Source organism: Caretta caretta, chromosome 1 (genome assembly GCF_965140235.1).
Source record: "Caretta caretta isolate rCarCar2 chromosome 1, rCarCar1.hap1, whole genome shotgun sequence".
Taxonomy (NCBI): Eukaryota; Metazoa; Chordata; order Testudines; family Cheloniidae; genus Caretta; species Caretta caretta.
In genome coordinates, this window is record NC_134206.1 from 74,403,804 (window position 1) to 74,431,771 (window position 27,968).

Genomic DNA, 27,968 nt, shown 5'->3' on the forward strand with positions numbered 1-27,968 from the left:
GTATTTTTGTTAGCATTGGTAAAACTTTTCCATTTTCAAACTTATGTGTTTGGCCCAAACTTATTGACGGTGTCCCTTTAATTTAGGCTTGAGAGTTTCAGTCATTCAAGTGAAACGACAGATATCTACATTTGGCAAACAACTATTTTTTTTGCATATAATCAAGTTATTATTTCTTGTAAATGATGCTAATTTCCCATTCTCTTGTACTCTAACTTGACATTCTTGTCACGTTTAAAAAAGAACACTACAGCATTTCACTGTATTGGCCCCACACGCTGACCATTGCTGTAAAAAAGGAATATGTCAGTATTTTAAGAGCATACGTTTTAAAGATGTCAAAATTTGTCTCTAACAGGATGACACTGTGTCGCCGTAAAAAGAAGCAATGTCAGCACAGGTCTAGAGAGACCACATAAGAAATAATATTAATTAAAAAAAAATATGAAACTTAGTCAGTGCAAGCCTATGGGGACCATTCAGATCAGTAGAAAAGAAAAGAGAAAGAAGCAAAGCACAAAAAAGCTATGTCAAAACAATTTTATGAATAAAATATAAATACACACAGAAGCATTCAGAGGTAACACTGCTGAAGCACTCTTAATTCAAGCCTATTGTGAGCCGGTATTACGGCACAGGGCCTTAAGGCTTCTATGGGCAGCTCCCAAAATATGGAGCAACCCACTGCAAAAATAATTATTTTACAAACAGGGGTTAAGACCATGTATGGAGATAAATTCTCAGTGCACAAGATACATTGCAATATCTCCCAATCCTGCAATAATCCCCACGGAAAACTCCCACTGTTTTCTGTAAACATCCCACATGCAAAACCATAGGAGGTCCGAGCTGTGACAGTTTGTTTTCAAAGAACTATAGAGTGGGCAGATCCTGCATTCCTCATTCAAGATTAAATTCCCACTAGCCACAGTGGTCATTCAACCTTAATAAGAAATGCAAGATCCTGCTCAGGGGATCTTTGTTGTTAGGACACTACCAGGAAAGATAAACTTCCAAGTACAATCCTTGTGTAGGATATGTAAAAAAGAATAGGGGGGAAAAAAGGGATTCAGCATTGTCAGAGCATTTTGCTGTGTATTCTCAGATTGAAAATATGGTGCTACTGACTCTCGGAGAAACTAAGGCTCTTAAGTTATTTTGTAATTAACATGTTCAGAATGTTGGATTGTATTTCAAGTACTTAACATTAAAATAAGAATGGAAAAAGTAAAAGGAAGGATGATATGGCATGGGAATTGGATTCTACGTTTGTCATAATCTTTCTCCAATATATTTTCTGATCCATCTAAACAGCTTTATAACTGGTTAAAACATGCTCCATACTTACTAACTCTACAAACTGTCATAGTCATTTGGATTCAGCAAAGGATTATGTTCTTCTTAGTTTTTAATTGACGCCACAGCTTGACTGGCCATAGTCAAAGCAGTATTGAACAGTTTCCATTTAGCATTTCTCATACATCCAAATTCTAATCCACCCACTCCTTTTGATAAGACAGTGAGTTGTGACCTGAAAAAAAAATCTAATAATGTAGTTTGAGAAAAAGACTTGAACTTTTTTTTAAACACTGTTTAAAAAACCCCCATTAACCAACGATTACATGTTAAATTGCTTATGAACAAGACTTTATTTACTTGCAGAGCTTTACAAAGCAATCTCCCAAATATAGCTCAGTGTAAGTATTTGCACTTGCAGGGGAAACAAGCTACAAACACAAGCAAGAACAGCTTTGCTAGTAACCAGTGGCAATGAATGCAATGGCTGTGAAGCTCTATGATGGGACATGACATACATTTCCCCCATATATTTAGATTTAAAAGTTTTAATGTATGTATCTTGTCAGGGACCGCCAAAGCACATTATGTTTCTTCCCTCTGCAGTACAGTGACAAAATTCTGCTTCATGTTCCATGCAAGAAAACATTTTGTATGAAATGCAAAGTGAACAAGCAAGAATGGAATTGAACAACTTCTTACAGTAAATCTGCTTCCCATCAAATCTAAGGGAAGCCATTTTCAAAGAGAAAAACATTTGACTTCATTTCCTATTAAGCATGCTTTGTCACACATTGGCTGTTGGAAAGTTCACTCCAGCCTTGGCCTCTTCTTTCAAGTAAACTGCAAGACAAAGATGCTCAAGCACTTTCTGCAGTACTTCATGGGCAAAAGAAATGTTTTGTTTTGTTTAAAAAAAAATCCCATTAAATACATACATACACAGGAAAGTGGCTGAGTCTAACTTTCAGTTGCTTTTGTTAACATCTAACTTGATGGATAAATAAATGTCACATAACGTAGAAAAAGTATGCAACATCAAACAACTGAGAGCTGACAATGCTGTTATGTTTGTTCAGTCACAGTAGTGCCAGATTTAAAGTTCAACACTTCTGTAGAATATTGCTACTGAGCCTGAATATTTATTACATTCCGATTGGATACATAACAAATTTGCCATTTTTTCTTGTTTCTTGGGCCCACATGGTAATCATCATATAAGTCTTTAATGTGATGCAGCTGCAAAAAAAGCTAATATAATTCTGTACGTAAGGCACAGGAGGCAATTGTTCTGCTCCCCTCTGCGTTGGTGAGACCTTAACTGGAGAATTGTGTCCAATTTGGGGCACCACGCTTTAAGAAAGATGTGGACAAATTGGAGAGAGTCCAGAGGACATCAGCAAAAATGATAAAAGGTTTAGAAACCTATCCGATGAGGAATGGTTAAAAGAACTGGGCATGTTGAGTTTTGAGAAAAGAAGACTGAGGGTGGACCTGATAGTCTTCACTTACACTAAGTGTGTTATAAAGAGGATGGTGATCAACTGTTCCCCACATTCATTGAAGGTAGGACAAAACGTAATCAGCTTACTCTGTAGCAAGGGAGACTTAGGTTAGTTTTCGGAAAAACCTTCTAACTGTAAGGGTAGTTAAGTACTGGAATAGGCTTCCAAGGGAGGTTGTGAAATCCCCATCACTGGTGGTTTTTAAGAACAGGTTAGACAAACATCTGTCAGGGATAGTCTAAGTTTATTTGGTCCTGACTCCGCACAGGGCTCGGGACTATATGACATCGTAAGATCCCTTCTAGTCCTACATTTCTAAGACTCTAGGATTCTGTGACTTGAAAAACTGGATCTTGAGCCTGCACTCTGGTTTGTATGAAGATAGTACCGAGCTCTGATTCTGATCTGACACATGTGGATAGCAGGAGAAATTATACCATGAAGTTACAGTATTGTAAAACTGATATTTTATTATCAAAATCGGGCCCATTGCTCAGGGACAGCAGGTTTAACTCTTTAATAATGAACAAAGGGCAATGTAACCTTTACCAAGTGCAAATTCTGCACAGATGAACCAATATATTAAGAGCCAGATCACACAACCTTTCACACGTTATTGAGCACTCACTCACAAGAACACTGTGTGATATTGAAATTAACAGGACCATTCGTAAGATCTAGAAGTGCCCACCAACTTGAGTCGAGAGTATGCGATCTGGATCTAAATTACAGAAATCATTTGCCATTGTCACTTGTATTAAAATAAAAGATATTAGAGTATATGGTGAAAAGGAAGAGAGGGAATGTGAACACCAGTAACAGCCTGCAACAGAAGGACATTCATCAAAAGACAATTACAGTATGAATGACATGGAAATAAGACAGACAGAACTGATGATGGGTAGCATGAAAATAGGCAATAGACATTGGTATGACATTAATTTTTGAAAATTATGAATAATCATCTTTAGTTATGCTATAGAATAGCACCAGTGTTATTCCTTGACCCTGGCTATATTTGTAAGACACAGACAATCCAGCCTACCTCCTGTTCGTCCTGAGTGTTTCCTCGCATGATACTACTTCAATATCCTTTTCCATTTTAGGGATGAAAAATGTTTGCTTCTCTCTTGCTTGGAGTATCAAGGCTTTTATTCAACTGAGCATGTGGACAGAGGCTGTCTATACCATAACTTTAATGATGTAAATGGTACTGAATGTTGCAGAAACAGCGAAGCATGGAGATACTAGGTATCTCTGCAATGACCTGAAGGTGTTTTAAGAGCATGAATTTCAAATTCAGCTTTTCAAATGACAATTTGACTTTCTTTTTCAGATTTTTTTAAAGGAATCACGCTATAAAAAAGGGGGGGAGGGCAAATTCTCCACTGGTGTAACTTTATTAAAGTTGTTTGTCAGTAGTGACTTGGCCAAAGTGTTTTCTACACTGGGATCCAGTGTTGACCTGGCTCTTACTGGGAACCATACATATAGAAAACAAAGGATGGCAGAATTTGACCCTTCAATTACATAGCTTTGCCAGGTTCTGATTATAAAATCTCCATTTGAATTAGCCAACAGTTGTCTGAACCAGAGTTTAGAAAATATATTTGGATTTCTGAAAGAAATCCTGAAATGGGCATGTTCCTAGATTTCAAAAATTTAAATGTGAATGACTGCACTGTAGAGGGTTATACATCTCCATACAGGTTGGAACTGCTCAGTATTCACCTAACTCTGCTCCCATGGAAATCAGTTGGAGTTTTCAAACTGACATCCATGGGAGCAGTGTTAGGCTGCCACTGAGTGTTTCTGAAAATCCCATCTATAAAATCTAAGGACCTGATCCCACTCCCACTATAATGAATGGCAAAACTACTGTGGACTTTAATGGGAGAAGTCTCAGTCCCTAAGAATGTGTTGTCAAAAAAAAATTTTAATGTCCCTAATTTTTTGTGTTTCCCAAGGAAAAATTAAAATATGTTGTGTTCTTGGCTAGCTCTGCCACAGCAGTTAGCTGAAATAAACCTCTATTCCTGAGCAATGCTGTTCAAATCAGCTGATGATGATTATAAAGGGTGATGATATTTTGTCAAGAAAAAGAATACTGAGAGGTTTTATAAGCAAAACAATGTCACATTTTAAATTTACAAACGGGATGTCATAAATATAAAGGGAAGGGTAAACCCCTTTGAAATCCCTCCTGGCCAGGGGAAAGCTCCTCTCACCTGTAAAGGGTTAAGAAGCTAAAGGTAACCTCACTGGCACCTGACCAAAATGACCAATGAGGAGACAAGATACTTTCAAAAGCTGGGAGGAGGGAGAGAAACAAAGGGTCTGTGTGTCTGTCTATATGCTGGTTTCTGCTGGGGATAGACCAGGAATGGAGTCTTAGAACTTTTAGTAAGTAATCTAGCTAGGTGTGTGTTAGATTATGATTTCTTTAAATGGCTGAAAAAGAATTGTGCTGAATAGAATAACTATTTCTGTCTGTGTATCTTTTTTGTAACTTAAGGTTTTGCCTAGAGGGGTTCTCTATGTTTTTGAATCTAATTACCCTGTAAGATATCTACCATCCTGATTTTACAGGGGGGATTTCTTTATTTCTATTTACTTCTATTTTTATTAAAAGTCTTCTTGTAAGAAAACTGAATGCTTTTTCATTGTTCTCAGATCCAAGGGTTTGGGTCTGTGGTCACCTATGCAAATTGGTGAGGCTTTGTATCCAACATTTCCCAGGAAAGGGGGGGGTGCAAGTGTTGGGAGGATTGTTCATTGTTCTTAAGATCCAAGGGTCTGGGTCTGTAGTCACCGAGGCAAATTGGTGAGGCTTTTTACCAAACCTTGTCCAGGAAGTGGGGTGCAAGGTTTTGGGAAGTATTTTGGGGGGAAAGACGCGTTCAAACAACTCTTCCCCAGTAACCAGTATTAGTTTGGTGGTGGTAGCGGCCATTCCAAGGACAACGGGTGGAATATTTTGTACCTTGGGGAAGTTTTGACCTAAGCTGGTAAAGATAAGCTTAGGAGGTTTTTCATGCAGGTCCTCACATCTGTACCCTAGAGTTCAGAGTGGGGGAGGAACCTTGACACGGGGATAGAGAAAGGAAGTGAAAAAATTAGGAGCTTTTAAGAGCCTGATCCAATACCAGTTTTACTCAGGAGAAATCGCCACTGATTGTCAACGAAAGCTTTGCCTAAGTAACTACTGCAGGATGCGGTAATAAAAGAGCATTAAAAACAACAGGTACGTAAAGAGCAAAATGAAAGGCTATAAAAGCGAGTTAACAGTGTATTTTAACATTGTAAATCTGTGAATGATTTTTTCCTTTCATAGTAAGTTATAAAATGGTGATTTAGAATTTTTAAATGAATATACTCATTAATATATACCCAATGTACCTAAATGTTTTCCTCCATGTTTATTCCTTTAGCCCACCTACCTTCTTCTGTACTCTTTGCTGGCTAGAACTGACCCACCAGTTACTGTATAAATTTCCTCATCACTGAGCCCAGTACACTGAGATACTAGGAATTCTTGGCTTTTGCCTTCTCAAGCATAGATTGCATAGGTGTCAGTAGTTCCCTTCTTCAGCAGAGCACCCTTCTCTATTTAAAACAAGACAGCTCTTCACTGAATGGAGATATGGCCATTTCTCATATGACAGACCCGATTTAAATCATTATGATGTGAAACAGATTTACACACGCAGCTCAAGGAATGGACCTTACCAAGGTATCAGTACAAACAGATTTCCATAATAAAATTCAACACAAAACCTCAGCATTGTATAAAACAAATTCTGAAACTTTATTGTGAATTTTAAAGTACATATAGTAAAGGACCTTAACCTTAATATCATTAATGAAAAATAAATTTGAAAGAAATCCACATACTAAGTAGTTTAAGCAAAAGTTCAGTACATACTTTTGAAGTCACAATATATACATTTATGAGAGTGCAATAAGCTTCCAGTTACATTAGGTAAATATATTTTTGAATAAATAGTAGGACTTTTGATTTGACATGTGTGAGACGCATACTGTTTACATTGAAAATGTTTTACAAAATATAGCAAAAGAAAAATGGAACTTAACACATTTTAATTGTACAACTATTTGAATACCTTCTTTTATGAAATCAATTCTTAAATCAAATCAGAATGCACAAAGGTCCATTTTATAAAGTACAGTTGTTGGTTTTCACTGCCCAACATTGATTAGAAACCATGAATTGCAAGATGTATTACTATACACATCAATGAATTCCCATTCAACTCAGTGGCCACTACAATGAAGAAAATATTCCAGAATCATTGACATCATCTTCTTCTCTTCTAAACTATGCCTGTAATAAATACATAGCAATGGTATCTACTACTACTTTAAAACATTGAAACACTTTACCTGATTTTTTCAGCTATTTCTTGCATATATAAAGAGAGAGAGAGACAGAGAGAGATTCAACAATCGGTAATGTAAAGAAGAAGTAAATACACTGCTATCCTTAAATATTTTCTACCTTGTAGTGGCTCATAAGAAAAGAAAAGAAAAGAAAAGAAAAGAAAAAAGAACACTGTCAGTTTTCAATTGTCAACTTGGGGGAAGAATATCCCTCAGCTGGGTAGATACTACGTATGCAACATGTTAAACCATATTATGAATACATAGCGTCCACCGTATAAATACATAACAGGAGTAATATAGTATACTGTGCCTACTAACTACTGAATAATAATTATAGGAAATTGTCACATCAAGTGTTTTACATTTATGATTACTCATACGTTATATCACACAATAGGGGGAACCTTTTCCCAGACAGACTCCTTTACCACATTTTGTCATCTTTCATAGAATAATCATTTGTTACACAGTGACAAAGGATTTCTCCAGAAATACGTGAAATGCATTTTCTTTTGCAACATCCAAAAATGAGCAGTAACCTGACCATTTTACAAACAGAGCTTAAGGAATAACAGCTTTAACAGAGTGTCAAGTATTTGGCACTGACCTTAAACAAATTAGGAATTGTGGGCATAAGGGTGTCATTCAGAAAGTTTAGGAAACACATAACCAGAAAACTAGTTAAGCAATGATGAATGAAAAGAAGTACTTTCCATTCAAATAGCGCACAGTGGGCCTATTTGAGTCATGCCTAACTACCCTGCCGTGCGTTATCTGAACAGCTCAAAGCATGGCGAAGGACAGCACAGCTTTATATTCATTATTGTTAAAATAAAAGCAACATACTGAAATGTATATTAACTGAAAGTTAAAGATTTTTAAATGCCACTAAGGCTTTATGGTGTATTAAGATCTCAAGAGAGAGCAGGCTATTTTTATGTAGGCTATAGAGCGGAAGAGCAAGTTAAATTCTTGTGTACCTCTCCAGGACTCACGCATCACAGCTAAATATGAGGCATTTCACTCCAAGCAGTCTTGCAATCTTTTCAAGGTAACGGTCTCTTCTACGTGAGAAAATAAACTTTTCTCTGCAGGGCACTGTTTCATAACAGTGCCTGGCTTAGCGGGCAGACACACGCATGCAGATACGATCTACTTTTGACTGGGCTCATAAGTCAGGAATATCTCCTTGCCTCTCATTTACTAAATATAGTACATTCTGGTTCTGACCATCACTCAGACACAAAAGCCATCAAAGCAACTAACAACCAGTTAATATTAAGAATATATACTAGTGACAGACAAAACATGTTCGTCGTTTGTCACTTTTCCTTCTCACTTACCCACCAGAAATTTTAGGGTGAAATGATGGTATAAAAAAATATAGGCCCCAATCGGGCAACTGGATCCATGTGGGAGGAAACCTGTGTGCCTGCACAGAGCACCACCGGCTTCACCTGTACTCTGCACAAGAATCTACCCACATGGAGCAGTGTGCAGGATCTGGGCCACTGTATGTATCACTGTGCCATTGGGAAGGAGAAGAGAACTCCTCCATCTGGCTATTAGAAAGAATACAGGTTTGGGTTTAGAGAGAACACTGTAATGGCTTCAAGACTCATTTAAAAAAAGAAAATCAGAAACTTTGCCAGTTAGAAATCTACTCAGCGTTTCTGTGCTGGAATGTCACTTTAAGTTAACAGTGAAGTTGAAATCTTTTAGGATAGGTTCTGTAGCACAAAGTTCTCTTTATTTCTACTTTTTAAAGACATGAAATAACCCTCCGTGCCTACTGATATCACCAAACAGGATAACAGAACCCTTACAGAAGCCTTGACAGCTTAAATATACTGTAGGAATTGTTGACAATTACATCTGCACGTCTCAGCCTGCGGAGTGGATAGCTAATGGAATTAATGAATTGCCTGCTGGCCTACGAGCAAAAAGCCTAAATAACAACATGACCTTCAGTCAACACTGCTGCAAAAGCACTTCCTAAACGATTCAAAACACATGAGCTATGACCTCAGCCACTGATAAATGTTTGTGATTTTTCTTCTTTCGCTAATTTTGTCCCTCTTGTGTAGTTCTTGCTAGATTGACATGACTTGTTTTGTTGTTTTTTTTTAATTAATAATTAAGCGCTCACATTAATTTCCATGGAAGAAGGATGTTCTAGGGACCAGGTTCTGCCGGCATTTACACCAGCATAAATCTAAAACCAAATGTACTCCAAATTTGTGCCAGTGTAAAAGAGAAAAGCATCTAGCTCTAATTATCTAAATATGCTTGAAATGAAGAGTCAGGATTTCCTGTCACAAACCAAAACAAGTGTCATTCTCCTAGTCTCTTTGTTTTCACCTAGATGTAACTGCATTGCAGTCAATGGACTGACTCCTATTTTACACCCATGTGAGAGGAGAACCAAACCCAATACTGGCAATCCCCACATGCCAATATTGTTACTAATATACTCATATTCCATGAGAAATAGGGCTAAAATATATTCTGCTGTGAGATGGACATTTTTAAAGGGATGGGGAACTGGGGTCTTATTTAAAAGCATGTCAGCAAATAAATGCAGACAGCAAACCTATTTTAATATCAGTGTTTCTAAAATTCTGAGGCTGGAACATTCCTACTGAACAGGAATTATATTCCTTAATTAATCTTAAAGAGACTTGGCCTAACCCTACATTTTAATCTTTTTTAGGATTTAGTTTGGCAGGATAAGAGGTTATAACAGAACATAAAATGATTTAGTGCAATGCCTACAATCTATTGATGCTTAATGTAGTTCATCACTGAAATACTTAAAAAGATAGTATTAAGTGATTTGTACATTTGAGACATAAATGATCATGACAGCCTTAGCCACATAGTTGCATTCCGCTTGACTTTCCACACACTTTATTTGAAGACATGCATGTGTAAAGATCAGTAGCAATTGCCAATTTGCCTGGCCTACCACATCACCATAGAGAAACTGCGACAGACTTTTCCCCCTTAGGTGCAATTTTGTCATACTCCATTAATCCCCTCAATCCTCTCCCAATCCTGTGGACTTGTTATATTGTAATCCATGATTGTTGTGGTAAAGGAACACTGGAAAGTCTCTGTTGTCCTCAAGGCAGAAAATTACAATGATAAGTCTATTAAATTTGGCTCTCACAGTGTCCACTTGGATCAAGCCTGCTTGTCACAATAATAACCAATAGCCACAATGTCAGTACAAATTATCACCAACATCCAGAATGTCAATGCAAAATTAATTTTGTGTTGCACATAGCCTTGTCTGTTCAGTTCCCAGACAAAGGCAGAACTCCAGCTGTATTTTTAAGGAGGAAAAATACTAAATCAACACATCACATAGGGCAGGTTTATTCACTTATGCATGTCAGGTTTTCGGTTTTCAACTCCCAACTGGAAACTCTATCACATGATTGCACCTATTGTGTAACAAAAAAACTTGGCATTCTTCCACCTGAATCTGTTAAAGAGCAATTACTGAGAGCATTCCCTTTCAGGGTTGTTTTAGTTAAATATGAGATTCTTGATAAATGGTACTATTCCTCTCTCTTTCTCTCTCTCTCTTCTCACTCACACACACACACGAATTAAAACTTGTAAAACTTGGTTTTATTCCAGTGACAGGAAGAGTTAACAGCTGAATCCAAACATCTAAAAATCTATGACTGATCATCTAGTGAACTCTGCAATAAAAGCTTGTTAAAAATTAACTGCACTGAGGTCCACTTTCAGTGACAAGTTTAACAGCATTTTTTAATTCGGTAAAAACTTTCCCTTCCACATATTAGAGCTCATTAGAATTTTAATTCTGAAATAAAAATAAATAAGTAAATCAACCTCAAAATAACTAAATAGTAATGATCAAATTACAGGAAAATTAAAAAGCATTGTTCCTCTGATATCTTAGGTGTCTGAAGTTGATTTATTTTACCTCCTAGGTATGGCTCCTCTTTTTTATTTTTTAAATTAAGATTGTATTTTATTATTCTCTAGAAATCTGCAACACCTTGTGCCCTAAATAAGAACAGCAGCCATGAATCTGATTACACGATCTACATGCACTTCACACACTAAACAATTTTGTTAGCAGACTGTTGCAAGAATCAATCTCATTCACCCATGGGCACAGTGTACACCATCTCTAGATCACTGAGCTAGTTTATTTTATTCTGTAATGTGCACAGAGGTTAACCTGCATAAAATTCTGCAATGTAGAATTATATTTAAATCTGATGTTACTCCATTCAAACCTAAACCACACTTAACACATTCATTACTGATAGGAACACTGTAAACGTTATTTATGACCAGTTTCAAGGATTATATTGGAAACTTAACATGAGGTGGCCATATTTTAGCACATATAAAAAAGTGCCATTGTGGAAACCAGCAACAGAAGGCTGGAATATTCAAAACACTATATAAAACAGCAGGATGCCTCTTGTGGTAATGGGGGTATCAAAATAATACATTTCTAAATATATTTAGAGAGTTTACATCCAACTGAGAAATTCTGCTCACCAGAACAGAGATGGCAGGCAAAAGACAAACTTCTATCCTGTGCTGCCTCTAGCAGAAATATTTAAGTGCATGTAAGAAATGTGGGTCCTTCTGAACAGGTCACCACAGTCTACATTGCAGCTTATGTTAGCCAATGCCATATTCAAATATGAGGTGCTAGGATAGTTTCTCTCGTCAGTGTAGACAAGGCTTAGCCAAGCTATAACCATTTAAACCATTCTACAAATCTGTGCTCTTGATAATGATTTCTCTAGTCTAGCACAATTTAAAAAAAAAAAATCACATGCATGCCAAAGCCCTAGCTACATCGGGGAAATGTTAGCTCCATGCACCATCCCAAAAGTGCATTTCCAGGATTAATGCAGACAGAGCTTTTAATAGTGAAGGTTTGAAAAGATCTGCCATTGTAGTATGATAGGAAAGTTCCATTTGGCTCCTTTCCTGAACTCCTCCACACACTGCGCCAAACTTTACCACATTATATATATAAAAAATACTATAAATAAAATTAATTATTAATAATAAAACCTAACAGTAGCATATGAGATTCATACATGGTTGTGAACATATTGCATGCTCTCTCACTGTTATAATTCTCTTCCTTCCATATCCCATCCACTGACTACCTAGCTATTTTATTTCTAATTTATATTGCAAGCTGTTTCAGTCAGGGACTGGAAGTTCACAACTTGATATGCCTTTTGTCTTTTATCTCCCTTTGATCTAAGCAATTGCAAACTGTTATCTCTTAGGGCCTGATCCAAAGACTCCAGTGTAAATTTTTCCAGTAACTTCAGTGGAAGTGGGACAGTGCCCATATCATAGTTCATTGCTATAAAATGTTCTGCACCCTTCTTTTAATCCCACAAAATTACATTTTTCCAAAGTTCATAAGAAGAGATCCTCATCTGATGTAAATCAGCATAGCACCAAACACTTTAGTGAGCTATGCCAATTTTCACCAGCTGAGGATCTCTAGTCAATTTTTGTATTATAAAGATGAAAAGTAGTTTGGGATTTCTCAAAAGAGAAGTAAAGCTGGTCTTAAAAGTGTTGAAAGTGACTCTGAACTCTGTGGTAACACATTCATAAATTGCCTATATGCTGATGTTCTCTGGGTAAGTTGTACAAAGCCATATTTCCTGGTGCAGTAGAATAACTTTGTCTTACTCTCCTGATGCAAAGCTCCCTACATATCTCATAGTCATAGGATCATAGAAGATTAGGGTTGGAAGAGACATCAGGAGGTCATCTAGTCCAACCCCTGCTCAAAGCAGGACCAACACCAACTAAATCATCCCAGCCAGGGCTTTGTCAAGCCGGGCCTTAAATACCTCTAAGAAAGGAGATTCCACCACCTCCCTAGGTAACCCATTCCAGTGTGCTTCACCCCCCTCCTAGTGAAATAGTTTTTCCTAATATCCAAACTAGACCTCCCTCACTGCAACTTGAGACCATTGCTCCTTGTTCTGTCATCTGCCACCACTGAGAACAGCCTAATTCAATCTTAGACAGTGCTCCATACATGCACAGTGTTGTGAGACAATTGTTATATCATCTTATTCACTTTGCCATGGATATTATTTGTTGTAACTTCTGAAATTATAAAGAAGCAGTAAAAACAATATGAGATACAGAGAAATAAGATGGATGAGGTAATATGTTTATGGGACCAATTTCTGTTGGTGAAAGAGACAAGCTCTCAAGCTACACAGAGCTCCTCTTCAGATCTTTGCAGAAGAGCTACATGTAGCTCAGTTTCCACGGTATGCATCCGATGAAGTGAGCTGTAGCTCACGAAAGCTCATGCTCAAATAAATTGGTTAGTCTCTAAGGTGCCACAAGTACTCCTTTTCTTTTTGCGAATACAGACTAACACGGCTGTTCCTCTGAAACCAGTCTTAAAACGTAAATTCAGAGACTCAGGTATATTTTGCTTGGAAATCAGTGAAACTACTCGTAAAGCAAGGGCTACCCAAAGTGAAGAAGGCTTGTGAAATTGATTCCAGGCGTTCACATTAGCGGGCTGGCCTTAACCAGTAGTATAAGCATTACAACATAAAGATAAAATAATCTTAGAGGGAAAAGGAGCAAGTCAAAGCAGGAAGCAGTTTAATTTTCACCTTTGACAACAGGAGGATTTTCACTTCCAGCTGCTTCTGTGTTTAACTGACCATTTTTTATGTAGTGAGTGAAAGCCAGCCAATTTTCTTCAGAGAAGTTGTACTATTCTCTTGACTCAATAAGAGCTATATGCTTCTTATTTGTCAGTGGCACCATGGGGATGACATAAAACATCAGAGCAAAGATTTCTTTTTCCAATATGCAAAATTAACTGTTAAACTCAATGGGGAGCATTTAGATACCACCAATTTAGTATCAAACCAAAGCAAATAGTCTTCTTAGGGAAGAAAGGGACCAAAGGGAACACAAAATGGTACCAGAATTAATTCAGTTGTTTCTTATAAAAGCAGAAGAAGTTTCTTTTATACTCAAGTGGATTACATGTTTCCTTTTATAATAAGCCAATTGTTTGGAGATTTTAAAGATAATGTCATGAGTAACCTCACGTAAGAGTACAAAAGGGAGACTGAATTTTCCAATATATTTTAGCAAAAGGGTCATTCCAAAACATGGCCTGGATTTCTTTTTTGAAAAGGAGATTATGATTTCAATCCTCCATTGATGTAAACAGGCACAGTTCCATTGAACTCAATGTTACTGAATTATAATGTTAGACCACGGATAAGTTTCCTATTTCCTTTAAATTTGAGGGACCTGATTCACTGAAATACATGGAGTTACCCTTATTTATGGCATACTATGGTTTAACCAAATAAATAATAATCCAAGGGTGGGGGTTTGGGGGTTTTTCTTTTGGGGGGGTAGTAAAGAGGGTTTGTTTAGGGAGTTAGGTCTATTTGTACTGCCAGCCCTGGCTAATGATTCTCTACTTATCCACATTTCTAAAGACCTAAGATCTTTTGTTTGAAAAGAAGCTTGGAAGCAATTGTCTTGTGTTCATTAATCCATAAACATTTGATTTCAAATTAGATTGCTGGCAGACATAACCTCTCTGCATTGTTACAGTGGAAAATTGATTTGATTAATCAAACAGCTTTGTCTCTAGAATAGTTGTCCCTGACCGTGCTATGCAAAAAACTGCTAATGCAATTGCCAGTGCTGGCATGCTCATCTTTCACCTTGCAAAATTTTCCCTCATGAAAACATCAATTGTACACCTCATACAATTAATTATTCTACATAATGCTCATTGCACTTATTGTGCATCATACTGAGTATTAATAAAAAGCTATACTCTATTCCTGGCTCTGAAAGTGACCTGCTGTGTGATGTTGAGCCATTCACTGCTCTGTGCCTCAGTTTCCCCATTTGTAAAATGGGGATATTAAGACTTACCATCCTTCATAAAATACTTCAAAAACTATGCATGAAATACTTCTTTTTTATTTAGTGTATTATTTTTATTTTCATTATGTTGGACACTAGCTACCTATTAATAGAAGATTATATATCACTATTTACTATCTATTTTATATTTAACTGGTCTCATTTATCCTAAGGACATTCAGCATAGGTCTGGGAATGCAAAGAGGTCTTCATATGAGTGTAAATATAATGTACTTCTACTTTTATGCTCCTGTATACTACCAAAGTGATGTAAATTGGCCTTCATGTAAACAAGAATCAAGCTCGACAACTCTGCTTCTCATAACTCGCAGTTTTAGATTTCAAAACCAACAGTTCCTTTTCCCACTCAAGGTCTCCCTCCCATCTAAAGCACTATATACGTGTGACAGTGAATACTGTTATACTGCTGCATTAAGAGAATCTGTGCATGTATGCGAAAATATTGCACCCACAGACAACACAGAATTAACCAAACAAAAATCCAGCAAGCGCTATTTTTCTTTCATATTGGTGTTATTATCCTGCAGCCATCTGCAGTGAAAAGCTACGAATGTTGTGCTGTCTGGGCCGTTTAAACAGTGAATTGGTTATTTTAATCTGTAATACAAAAATGAATGTATAAGCATTTTTGGATTAAACTGGATCTACTGAAACAATGTGAACACAATTTATTTGATGATAGGCAACATCGTTGACCTTCCAGTATTTTTATCATCTTTACAAAATGAGCACTATGAATATATATCTTTCTCCATTATTAATCCAAATTTCATTTTATCATGTTGTCTAGGTAATCTGAGCACATTAGCTGCTTCACTTTGTATGAAGAGTATTTGTTGAGACAAGAAGCAAATGGGAATATTAATTCTAGACAAAACTGCAGGGATCTCGCTAAAAAAATGCTTCTCTAGAATAATGGCATTATCCAGAGACTATGGTTAGGTCAAGTATCCATCCCCAGACCGTCTGAATGTGTGCCAGGATGTCTAGAGAGCCTTATAAGAAGATATCCTGATTACCTCCTCCCTTGGAAAAACCTCCTGCAGGCAGCTTTGGAAGAAGGTCTCTTTACAGAGACGTGTCGCAGGGATGTGATAGGGCAAAAAATGGGGAAAAGGTAACAAAGTTCACCACAAACCTGTTTCTTGCAGGATCTCATAAAGATCAAGGCCATCAAGTAGAGGCGCTATGCCTCCTTCCCACTCCCTGGTACCTCTTGAAGCTGTGATATCAGGGCTTCTGCAGCCAGCGCTTGCCCTGGGGACATCCTAAAAGGGGATTTTCACCACAGAGGGGGCCCACATGAAAGATAACGTGGAGCTGTATTATCAGGCTCAGAAAGAAGGTGAGTAAAAGCTAGGAATGGAGGGCATCTTGAGAAAGCACAGAAAGGAGAAAATTAGTGAAAAAATGACCACATAGTGGGGCAAGCTCCATTGGGACGAGTGGGCTCCCGCTGAAATCAAGGCAAGTGAAATAGGGCCAAGTCGTTTGACTCAAGACAATTTTTTCATTATTATTAACATTCTTTTTTCAGACTGCCACTGAATGGAAAGAGTTATTCACCCAGATCTAGTGCAGGCTGACTAAATCTGTCTGGAAGGGAGCTACAGCAAGGCAAGTGTCCTGAATCCTCCACTCTGCCTGATATCCAGCAGAGAATTGGCGCAGTGACAGCAGTGGGTAGTGCTGTCCTGCAGATGCCTTCCCTTGGGAATGGACTCAATCAAAGGACACAACAGCCCCTGCAGGCACAGCAAAGTGCAATGTGTGCTAGCAGATCCACAACGCTGGTCTGAAGATAATTTACAGCTGTATCTCGATAGAACTTCTTTTACCGAGCAAGCCTTTGTCTAAGCCACCTACACGCTGAAGTCCACATAGTAGTAACACCCACGCTGACAAACAACACCATGGCAACAAAAAAAGCAGGATTCACTTCTCTCAGGTTTATTTATTGCAGTTACCACTTCAAGCCAAATCTCAGCCCCTACTAGTAAAAACTTTTACTTCTTATTAAAGAGCACACACTTTCATTTATATGTATTCCTCCTGCCAAAGCATGGAGATATAACTGAGGAAGAGGACAAATGTGCAAGGAATAGATGAAATTCTGTGAACGATGCAAATTAAACTAACATACTGAAAACAGCAGGTTAAAAAAACCTCCACTTCTGTGCAGAAGGCCCAATTCTCCTCACACATTTATCAGTTTTACACCAGTGTATCCCCACTGTCTTCTCTGGATTTGCTCCTGATTTGCATCAGCACAAAAGAGATCAGAATCAGGCCTGGAATTCCTGCTGGTGTTCAAACATGGAAGATAGAAGACTGTGCTGAACATTACACCAGCCCTCCTCATCAACTAGCATAGTTATCTTCTGGTGAAATAATGTGAGTCGAAGGACATACCAGAGAACTGCTTTTGTCCCCATTTGTTTTACTTCACAAAGTTAATGAGTCTTGCCTGTAAGAATGTGTTTATTTTTCTGTGAAATAAAACAAAGGTAACTAACTGTGAGTAGTAGCCCAGAGGAGAGGGGGGAGTACCATCATGCTCCCCGCCGTTAGCAGACATGCAGAGAAGCCAAAGTCCCCAGAACAGAAGGAGGGCTTAAGCCCGCTGCAACATCAGAAGTGCTAAAGTCACAAAGGTCCCATAAGCTAGTTTTCAAGAGATGGCAGAATCCAGCCCCTAGACTCCATGGACCCAGGGGAACAATGGGGAATCGGGGCAAAAAATTATCAGGGAAAGCAATCATATTTACTTCTAGGCACTCTGAGCATGCTGATTCCCACTGGAGGCCTGGTGTAAGCATACGGTTCCTGCCAATCACATCCTGCGTCCTAAAGGTGCATCCTAAAGATGGAGAGTACTTAGCTACTCAATGGAGGTCTCCGAGCCTTTCTGCCCTCTCCTGCTCCCCGTGATCTACAACGTTTTTGCTTTGTACTATCAAATCCATGAATAATTGCAAAAATAAAGTCACAGTAACAATGGCAAGTTTTGAGTATAGTATTAAATATCTGCTTTAATTGTAGTAAGAAAAAGAACTCTGCCAAAATACCAAATCATCAGATTATAGTATTTCTCACTTCTTATTCAACATGATCTATTTCTTCTTGTGACTCTCATAGCAACCAAAGCATGGAGCTACTGGTATGATCTCAGCCTAATGCCCGCCCTGTTGGGTCTACTGGTTTCACTAAGCTCTTTAACAAATATTATGGGTCCATAAATAGAATATATTCAATACTTCTCAGAGAGAAATTCACTTCCAAACATTGTTTCCATGTACCCTCCAATCATTTATTATATTAATCGAAACATTTACTGGATCACTGAAATGTTGTTTAAATTTTACAATCAATGTGTATTAACCAAGAAGTACTATTAGGGTTTGCATCACTTGTTTGTTTGCAATTTACATAGATTTTGCTTTCTGCAGTTCTTTGTGCTCATGGCATTTGAACCATGGTGTGTGTTCAGTGATAATTGCCTAAAGAGCTGCAGAACAGTTGGTGACTTCTTTTCATATTTTTTGGCACAAATCTAAGAATTTACCACAAGCTTGAGTGCAAGTGGAAAAAAATCCCTCGCTTGTTTTAGAAATCATGAATCTAATTCTTTCTCTTCTCACACTGGTATAAATCATGAGTAATTCCACTGAAATCAATGCAGTGGGTGAGAGGAGAATCAGGGCCTGGGTCTTTTTAAAAACTGTGTGAGAGAGGTCCCACTTGCACAGTGCTATACATGTCTTTCACCATTAGCCACCCTGGTTCAAATGTAAATCTGGTCAAAAGTGGAAGTGGGTTTAGACTTTAAACTATTCTCTCTTGGATGCTTGCCCACCACGCAAATTTGCATGAAAGACTTTCTGTGTCAAAGAAAGATCCCAGACTCGAACAGCAGGAGTGCTGCAAGTCAGAAGTGAGTTACTCTGAAAGAACTGCACGGGAAGCATGCTCATGACATTCATTTATTTTTGTTTTCATTAATAGAATCAACGTGCCTAATTATATCCACGTATTTAGCCCAGCGATCTGTCACCTGACTTCGTAAGTGATGTTACATTGCTTGGAGATGCTAATCACCCTCTAAGCTTAAAATAATAAATTCTCACTCAGTTGAAATGTAAAGGCAAAATACTACATTTCCTTTTCCAGCTGAGCTTCCATTTAATGTGCCAGATGAAGGAGCTTGCTCCGCTTTACTGGATCAGATTCAAAATGGTTTGTCCAAGGAACACAGTGATTACGGGAAAACAGTCCTTACTCAAGCAAAACTCTAAATGATGCAAATGGGTGTTTCGCCTGAGTAAGCCCTTTGTCTTCATTTTAATATATCAGAATGGCTACTCCAATCCAGGCAAGGGACAAGCCAAGTTCCTCTTGCTGGTGTTTTTCTAAGGGTTGGTCTACAATACCACTTAAGTTACATCACTCAGAGGTGTGAAAAAGACACCCCCTTGAGCGACACAAGTTACAGCAACCTAAGTGCTGTCCACACCAGCGCTTTCGTCAGGAAACACTCTCCGACCAACATAATTACTCCATCTCCACAAGAGGCAGAAACTATGCTGACGGGAGACTGCTCTCCGGTCGGCATAGCGCATCTTCACCAGATGCGGTACACTGACGCAGTTGCATTGGTGCAGCTGCGACGATGGAGTGCTGTAGTGTAGACTTGCCCCAAGAGTCAAGTAAGTAATTTCTCTAAAGCCTCCTCTAAAGTACATTGCCACAGTAAGTGGGAGAAGCATAATTTGATATTCTGATGTTCTCAGATTTAAAATAATGGATGTCACTGTTTTGTTACCCTACCTTAAATTACCACAGGTCTCCTACACTAAACTTGAGATTCTGTTCTCACACATGATCAGAAAATCATGGCATCTATTTCATACCAGTACAAGCTTGTGTTAAATGTACAACTTCTTTATGTCCTTTACTAAAGTCTGACAGCAGTGATCTCCCCAAACATGCATCTAATCTTTACATCTACACATGTAAAAATACCTTTGGGTCTTAAAACTATGAGTGCTGAATTATTTAAACTAGTATGTTGGTTAAAGATTTTTCCATAGTTTTGGCACCGTTCCTCTGTCCTTAAAATGTCAAAGTGCCATTAACATGTTAAGGAACATATTAAGGATACATTAAAATGAATCTCAATTGGAAATTGCATGCATGAGATGTGTAAGAGGAAAATGTAGGGCATGACAACAAGTGGCATGTAACATCAGAGATTATTACAATGTGTTTACAACTACTCACTATACTGCACATCACCTCTAGTGAATCACACCACTACTTAGATCTGTACTACTGTTAGTCCTTTGATACCACATGCTTCTTCAGCAGTGGAATTTGAGCTCTAGCTTTTAAAGGCCATATGTAATACATGGAAACCCCATGATAAAACAATCGAAACACAGAAAACAGAGCTAGATGTTAGATACAGCACTGAAGTGAAGATATTATTGCAATAGCATCAAATGGCCAGCCTACTGGTCATGCTCTGAATTGCCATACAGGGGAAGGACTTAGCCTTCTTTTCTTGCATTCTTGCTATTCAAAGAGACAGAATACCTCACTTTAATGAACAGCAACCACTCAAGAGTGCCCACGGGACTGCCATCCAGACAGCCTCAGTAGAAGAAGGATGGCTGTAACAAGTTGCAAAGAGGAAAAATGGGTGCTGGCGATTCTGAGGGCTCCAGAAGGGTCGTAGAACTTTCCTCCCATATCATGTGTGCTGTGGGGTGTGTGAGAATGAGAAGGGGGAGAACTGTATAGAGGCTATGGGTCTGATTCTACTCTGCCACACAGGACAACATCAGTGACATAACTAGAATTTCATTAGTGGAAAACTAGTGTGAGACCAGAATCATGCCCACGGTAAATTCTGTTTATACCCTATTTAAGGCCCCTTTCCACAACCAGAGCATTGTTAAATAGCCTTAGTGTAAATGTGAATCAGGCCCACCGTCTCTGGTCATTCTCAGTGCCAAGATGCAGTGTATAAAATGCCCATTCCTCTGGTAAAACACCAATACCCAAATTCTGGGAAACAGTACCATTAATTCATATCAAATAAATCCATATGTACCACAGGGCCAGGAACACACAAAAATAATGCACCTACTTGATCAAGGTTAATACTATATTCCTAGTAGAAGGGAAAGGTTATTTTCATTACCTACAATCATCTGATAATTAGCTGCAGGGCAGATTCAACAATATCCCGGGATGTGATTTCACAATATAATGAACAAATGTCTAGTTTTTTGCCATCTAAGAAAGCAACAAAACAAGAGCAGGACCTGTCACTATTTTGCTTATGGCAGGAATTAGACAATGCCCAGAACCCTGTAGCTACCCTGCAAGCATCTTAACTAGTTTGATTACATCATTGATTCCGTTACTTCAACAGTTCTGCTCTCCAGTATAGGCCATAATTGAAAGCAGCAGCCAGCAGGTATCAAATGTGAGTGAGAAATGTCTCCTGCTGAGTAAGTACTGACTGTGAACCAGATTCACTGTCTTGTAGGCAGTTTTGAAACGAAGATGTTATAAAGGAGAGGATCCTCAGATGGGTGGAGCATCTGTGGAGGATAAAGAGGCAAGCAAATTACCAAGAATGTTCAGAAGCGGAAACTACATTTAAAAAATGGCTATGAGGTAGATCAAAAGCGAAGAGATAAGATATTGTAAAGGATTTTTTTTCAAAGAGATACAAGAGAAATAAAAGGGAAAAGTTGAAGCACAAGGTATAAAACAACACATTTATTCTGACCTGCTTGCCTTCTTCATTCTGTAACTGGGAAGAAAGTCTTGTCCAAATGTTTTCATGCTGAGCAAAAAAACCAACCCCTCTTTTGATTAGTGATACTGAAGCTGAACAGCACAAAAATGATTAGTTCAGTGGGCCAAATTCTGCCCTTCCAAAGGGTCTGTTTCAAAGCCTACTGATATCAATGGGAGTCTTTCCACTACCCAAAGCATATTCAGGTTAATGGAAAGACTCCCATTGATATCAATAGGCTTCTAATCCTTGAAATCTCAAGCGTGAGGTCAGGAATGGGCCTAGTGAACCTTGAAGTGTCATGATACTCCAAAAAAAAAAAATGATGGTAAGAATGGCATCATGAGGTTCTGTGGTGGAGCTGGAGTTACTAAGAAGCAATAAAGGGCTTTATTTAAAGGTAAACATTTTTTTCTCTAATTGCTAAGACTGCAAATCAATCTGGGATTGTTCTAACTCAGGCATAATGATCAGTAATATTTTGCAATTGGATCTTGGTTAAAAATGTGGTTGATAATATGTGAGCCAGAAGAGGATACAACTTTCTCTCTACCATTACAGTGCTGGTGTGCTAACAGAATTAAAAGCAATAAACAGTTTGCCTGTTTGTTTTTTAGAAAAGGCAAACAGAATAGACTCTGAATGCACACAAGGAATAGATCTGTTGAGAAAAATGATGCTATTTTTACAGTGATTTTTCTAACCATCACCAAACTTTAAAAAACTTTAATAGAAGTCAAAACTGCAAAACTTCTGGATGGTGTAAAAGAGAAAGGCTATGAATAGTTACCTCTGTTAGTGAAATTAAAGATTATTGCATTTGTTTGGGTTCAATGAGTTACCTTCACTGAATGGAGCGACAGTCACTGACGCAACAATGAATAGTTTGCAGAGTATGGCATTGACATTGAAGCTGATATGAAAAACGTATCAGCAGCATAACAGATGGTGCTGAAAGCCTGGCAGGAGTTTTATGGGGTTCTGCCGCTAGTGTCATCGGGGAGATATTTGAAAACCTAACAGTAATGCTATCTCACTTCATGAACCACGGAACCAAATTCCATGAAAGTCTGCCTTAAAGGTATCAGGCCTGATTTTCATTTACACTAAGGCTATGTCTTCACGGGGGAATAAGTCGGTGTTTTTACACTGAGATAGCTAATGTGAGACAAACTCTACTGAGAGTTAAAGTACTCAGTGTACCTAACTGACCCCAGTACTACACACCTAGTGTTGACCTCAACTGGTTACGTACAGGTTAAAAACCACAGTGCCCATCTCCACTACTATTTTATTTTAAGATGGCTACCACAGTATAAAGCCACACTGTTTTTCTGTAGTGAAGTCATAGCCAACTGCCACTTTACCACTGCTTGGCAGTATAAAGATGCCTTAAAGTGGGTATCAATCACAGTTGGGCACACTTTCCTGTGATGTAAAAAGTCCTTAGTGTTGATGAGAATCTGGCCTGATAACTTTAAGACAAAAATCACACTGAAACTGGTCCGGTGGTTCAATTACATTTAAAGTGTAATGTGTGAACCGTATGGACAAACGTAGCTCTGATAAAGTTTATTGCAGTCAGTTCATTTGCTCCCACTTAGACAAGAGCTAAATGTCTCCTACTGTACTTTCAGATGTTCTGCAAAGCAGCAAAATTTGCTGGAGAAAATGTAAAAAAAAAATTGGCTTCACCATCACAAAAAAACCAACAACCCACAAATTTTCTTTTCTTAGGGGATTGCATCTGCTTGTGCAAGCGTTAATGCACTTTGTGAGAGTTATTATACCTTGGTTCATGTGTTTCAGTAAGACAAGTTGGCAATTCAAATTTCATGACAAAATGCTAACTTATCTTCACTATTGAAAAAGCTAATGAAGTGGTAAATAGCTGCAGAAGCAATGTTACATGCAATGTTCTGCAGGTTTTGAGAGCCTGTCATTATCTGTGAAACTGTATAGATGGAAAAGTAATGAAAGCCCACTAAGAAATCACAACATGCAAAAAACCCTTAAAGCTTTGAAACTTAGGACAGAATTATGTTTCAATTGTTTAAAAAGGAATATGATTAATTTAGGCCTTCCAAAAGAACTGCCCTAGATATTTTGGCCTGGATTCTCAGCTGGGACCGGTGTCTGCTGGGTGCTGCTTTGGAGAAGACCACAAAGTTTCCAGAGCAGCTGCCTTATTCTGAGATTGGTTTTGTGCTACCTTCAGCCCTGGCATAATGGAGAGCAATCTTGAGGCTGCTTTACACTATGCTTACTGGCTATGGTTCCAAAAGTAATGTCCAACAAGTAACAACTGGCAGGTCACAAATTTCATTAGCAGAAATAGTACTCTAGACATGCCCTCTCCTCCTGCTCACGAATCATTTAGGGTTGCCAGGCATCCAGTTTTCGACCGGAACGCCCAGTCAAAAAGGGACCCTGGCGTCTCCAGTCAGCCTTGCTGACCAGGTTGTTAAAAGCGTGGTCGGCAGCGCAGTGGGGATAAGGCAGACTCCCTGTCTGGCTCCACGAGGCTCCATGAAGCAGCCGGCATTTCCCTCCGGCTCCTAGGTGGAGGCGTGGCCAGGTGGCTCCGCACGCTGCCCCCGGCCACAGGCGCTAGGACCACATGGTTCCTGGCCAATTGGAGCTGCAGAGCCAGCACTCAGGGCAGGGTCAGCACGCCAAGTCCCCATGGCAGGGGCCGGGCCTCGGGGAAGGGGCAAGGCAAGTGTGATCGGTTTTCTGCAATCAGCAAGTTGTCATCCCCTATACTGGGGGACGCAGGGAGTTGGCTACACAGGCTCTATGGTAGCTAGGGACTCTTTGAATATGGGCTTCAGTAACACTGCATTCTTACACCAGGCTTGCACTTGGCCCAAAATGTGAGTGCATTAGCAAAATACCTAGAATGGCGAAAGAGTAGCAAGTAAATTTTACCAAACATAGAAATGGTTTCCAATGCAGGTCATTTCCTTCTAAATTAATTCACAGACTGAAAGCTTTACTGGGCCTAAGTTCCAAAGGCAAGAATTGCTTCTGTCACTTGCTTATGACACAGACGGACATCAGAAATCAGCTCCAGACAAAGTAAGCCCTTTTTGTTGCCATCTGTGATGTGCGCCATATACAAAGAGTCCCATGAGGGATCTTATGAAGCTGTACTATGAAAAGTTTTCAACATACTGTTTTAAACAAGCAGACTCAAGAGTCAGTGTCATCCTGTGTATCATATAAGCACTGCCAGCTTTCTTATTAACATACCTATTTTGTTTCCTGCAAGTTCAGACAGCCACACTGAGTTTTTAGCCAAACGACAGCCGTATGGTTTCATAAGTGTTTTCAGATTTCATCCCAATCTTCCTTGCAAACTGTTGAATTCAAGTACTGTCCACTTACTGAACCTCAGTTTGTATGGTCCTGCTTTGTGGTTGTTTATATTTTTGTTTGCTTGTTTGTTTTCTGAATCAATCCTCTTTCATAAATCTCAGCAAGACACCAGACCTACCATTGATGGTGCCCTCTGCCAGTGTGGTATCAACAGAGTCTGTCCAAAAAACATTAATGAGATATTTTGTGTGCCTGCCTCAACTATCACAAATATAGTATGGCTACAGAACTAGCCAATAGATTACAGCAGACTACTTCAAAATAAACATTTCATAGCTCTCCAAAAATGGCAACATTTTAAACTCCAAAATCCAAACATTTCTGGCATACGTGTTAGGTGCTAAATATTCTGAAAGAAAGTGATTCAAGGGAGTTACCGTACCAGATCATACTAGTAGCCTGCCCTTATTAGTGGCCTATTATACCTAGAAGAGGTCATGGGGTTCATATGAAATTTAGGTTAAAAGTGAATCAGGTTTAGTCAAAATTAAAAGAAGCATATACAACAGTCCACAACTAACAGTCTCTGTTCATCTAATTAGCACTACATTTTCAACAGTGTCTGTCCACTACTTTAGGAATACCTCAAATTTTGGATGCACAACTTGAGTAACATAGAAGTCTGACTTTTAGCACCCACAATTCCAATGCAACTAAGGGGGGCAGCAACCAGTTAGCACCTCTGGAAATCAATATCAAGTTATCTCAAGCTGGGCACCTGATAATGGAGACGCCTACAAATAATGAGTATTTTTAGGCCTTAGTTTCTCTCTCTCTCATTCTGTCCCTCATTCTCTCAGACCATTTCTTCAAACCAACCCAGTTCCGCAAACTTCAATGGGAATTTTTCCAGAATAAGTATTGCAGGGCTGGGTTCTCTTTTTTTTTCCCTCTGACTTTCATTATCATCCCTAAATCACTCTATTTAATTTGATTTTTTTTAAAAAAAAATACAGTAATGTAGGAACAAGTACAAGCAAATATCTAGATAGATTAGAAAGCATTTTACTTCACATTATCAACATTCTATAAAAATACTCCTCCAAAAGCACTCTATTATTCAAATTTTAAAGAAGCCACTTAGTTCCTTTAAAGTACTTATTACAGTCTATGCTTTTGAGTTCACTGTGCAATAACAGATCATACAGAAAATCATTTGTGTATCATTTCTCTGATCATATTCATTTGGGGGGAAATCTCAGATTTCTAATATGTGCATGCACACCTCCTACAAAAATAAATATCTCCAGATTTCATTTTCTGAGTATTAAAAAGAGAAACAAGAAAGGATAGTGACAATAATTTAGTAAAAGGGAAAGATGGATTTAAGCATCAGCCAAGAGACTCAATTTTTCATACCATTTACAATGGAAGCTTAAAGACTAAAATACTACACAAGCCATTAGTTTCTCAGTACCCTGCAAGGGATTAAAGTATTTCTTAATCAACAGCTAAAGCACAAAAGAAGGCCAAAGCCTAGACTTTAGCAAAGCTGGGTAATAGTAAAATTTGGAAATGTTCAGATAGCTTTGATACCATCACAACAAGAAGCAAAGGATACAATCACAGCAAGAAGTGCAGCAATTATTCAAATCTACTGAAAACCAATTAGTAACTTAGCAGTTTCTTAGTCTGCAAAAAACAGCTTTGAGGAACCACATGACAGTAACCAGTGCACTAATTTTTAACAAGGTCACACAAAGCTGACCACACCAACACATTGTTGTTATTATTTGATGCTTCTAATGACAGAGGGCAACCAAAATAGCCAACTCAGGAGAAGTGGATAAAGGAAACTACTTTTTATGGCATTTAAGTAGCTTTCCAAAAGACCTTGACTGCACCTATGCCATACTATGGGTCATGACTGCTAGGCAATCCATGTAGAAATGGTCTCACTCCATCACTCTAAATGTGATGGACTGCATGAGGTAAACTTTAATGCATCAATACAACCCCCTCCCCCCACAAAAAAGAAAAGAAAAAGAAAACAAAGTATGTTCACCTCTCATTCACATAATGGCTAAGGATGAAAAAACAGATCCATGATAGATTAACAGCTTAAATGAATGGCCAGTTCCGAATGCTCTACAGTGCTGCTCAGCTACAGCTGCACAAACCCCATAGACTGAACCACCTCTTTCAAAAGGATGCCTCCAGGAGAAAAGAACAACAGTACCAGGGCATATTAGAAGTGACTTCCCTTGGCCATATCCACACCTGTCATCTACTTTCACAGGAAGGCCATGTTATAATCAGGCATTGCTATTTTTAACCAATCTTGGTTTCAGGAAGAAAAAGGGAGTGTAAAATAAAATGCCAATCATGGCAACATGTCTATCCTGTCTCACTCTGTATTTCAGGTGATTGACAGCCCTGCGCTCCTGTAGCATACAAAGGCAAAAAAAAAAAAAAAAAAAAAAAAAAAGGTAGGCATTCTTTTCCATCTGAAATGTTTGACAGATTTAACAGCTTTCTGAAATAAAAACTGATGACATCTCAAATAGAAAAGTCCACCTCCTGTACACATGAGAGATTACATTTCAACAGGTGAGGTTTACTACTATCTCTTAGACAGATGCAGATTT

General features: G+C 38.4%; 1 protein-coding gene across 7 annotated transcripts in view; it reads right to left on the minus strand.

The window, feature by feature from the left end:
- Positions 1–27,968, minus strand: part of PCDH9 (protocadherin 9) — a 912,396-nt gene that overhangs the window by 870,231 nt on the left and 14,197 nt on the right. The window contains exon 3 of one of the 7 annotated variants that reach the window (XM_048851905.2): positions 6,586–21,799. The exons of the other annotated variants lie outside the window; for them this stretch is intronic. Coding sequence (XP_048707862.1) covers positions 21,731–21,799 — 69 coding nt within the window. The 3' untranslated portion in view covers positions 6,586–21,730. Of the gene's footprint in view, positions 1–6,585; positions 21,800–27,968 lie in introns of those variants that run through there. 7 annotated transcript variants of the gene reach the window in all.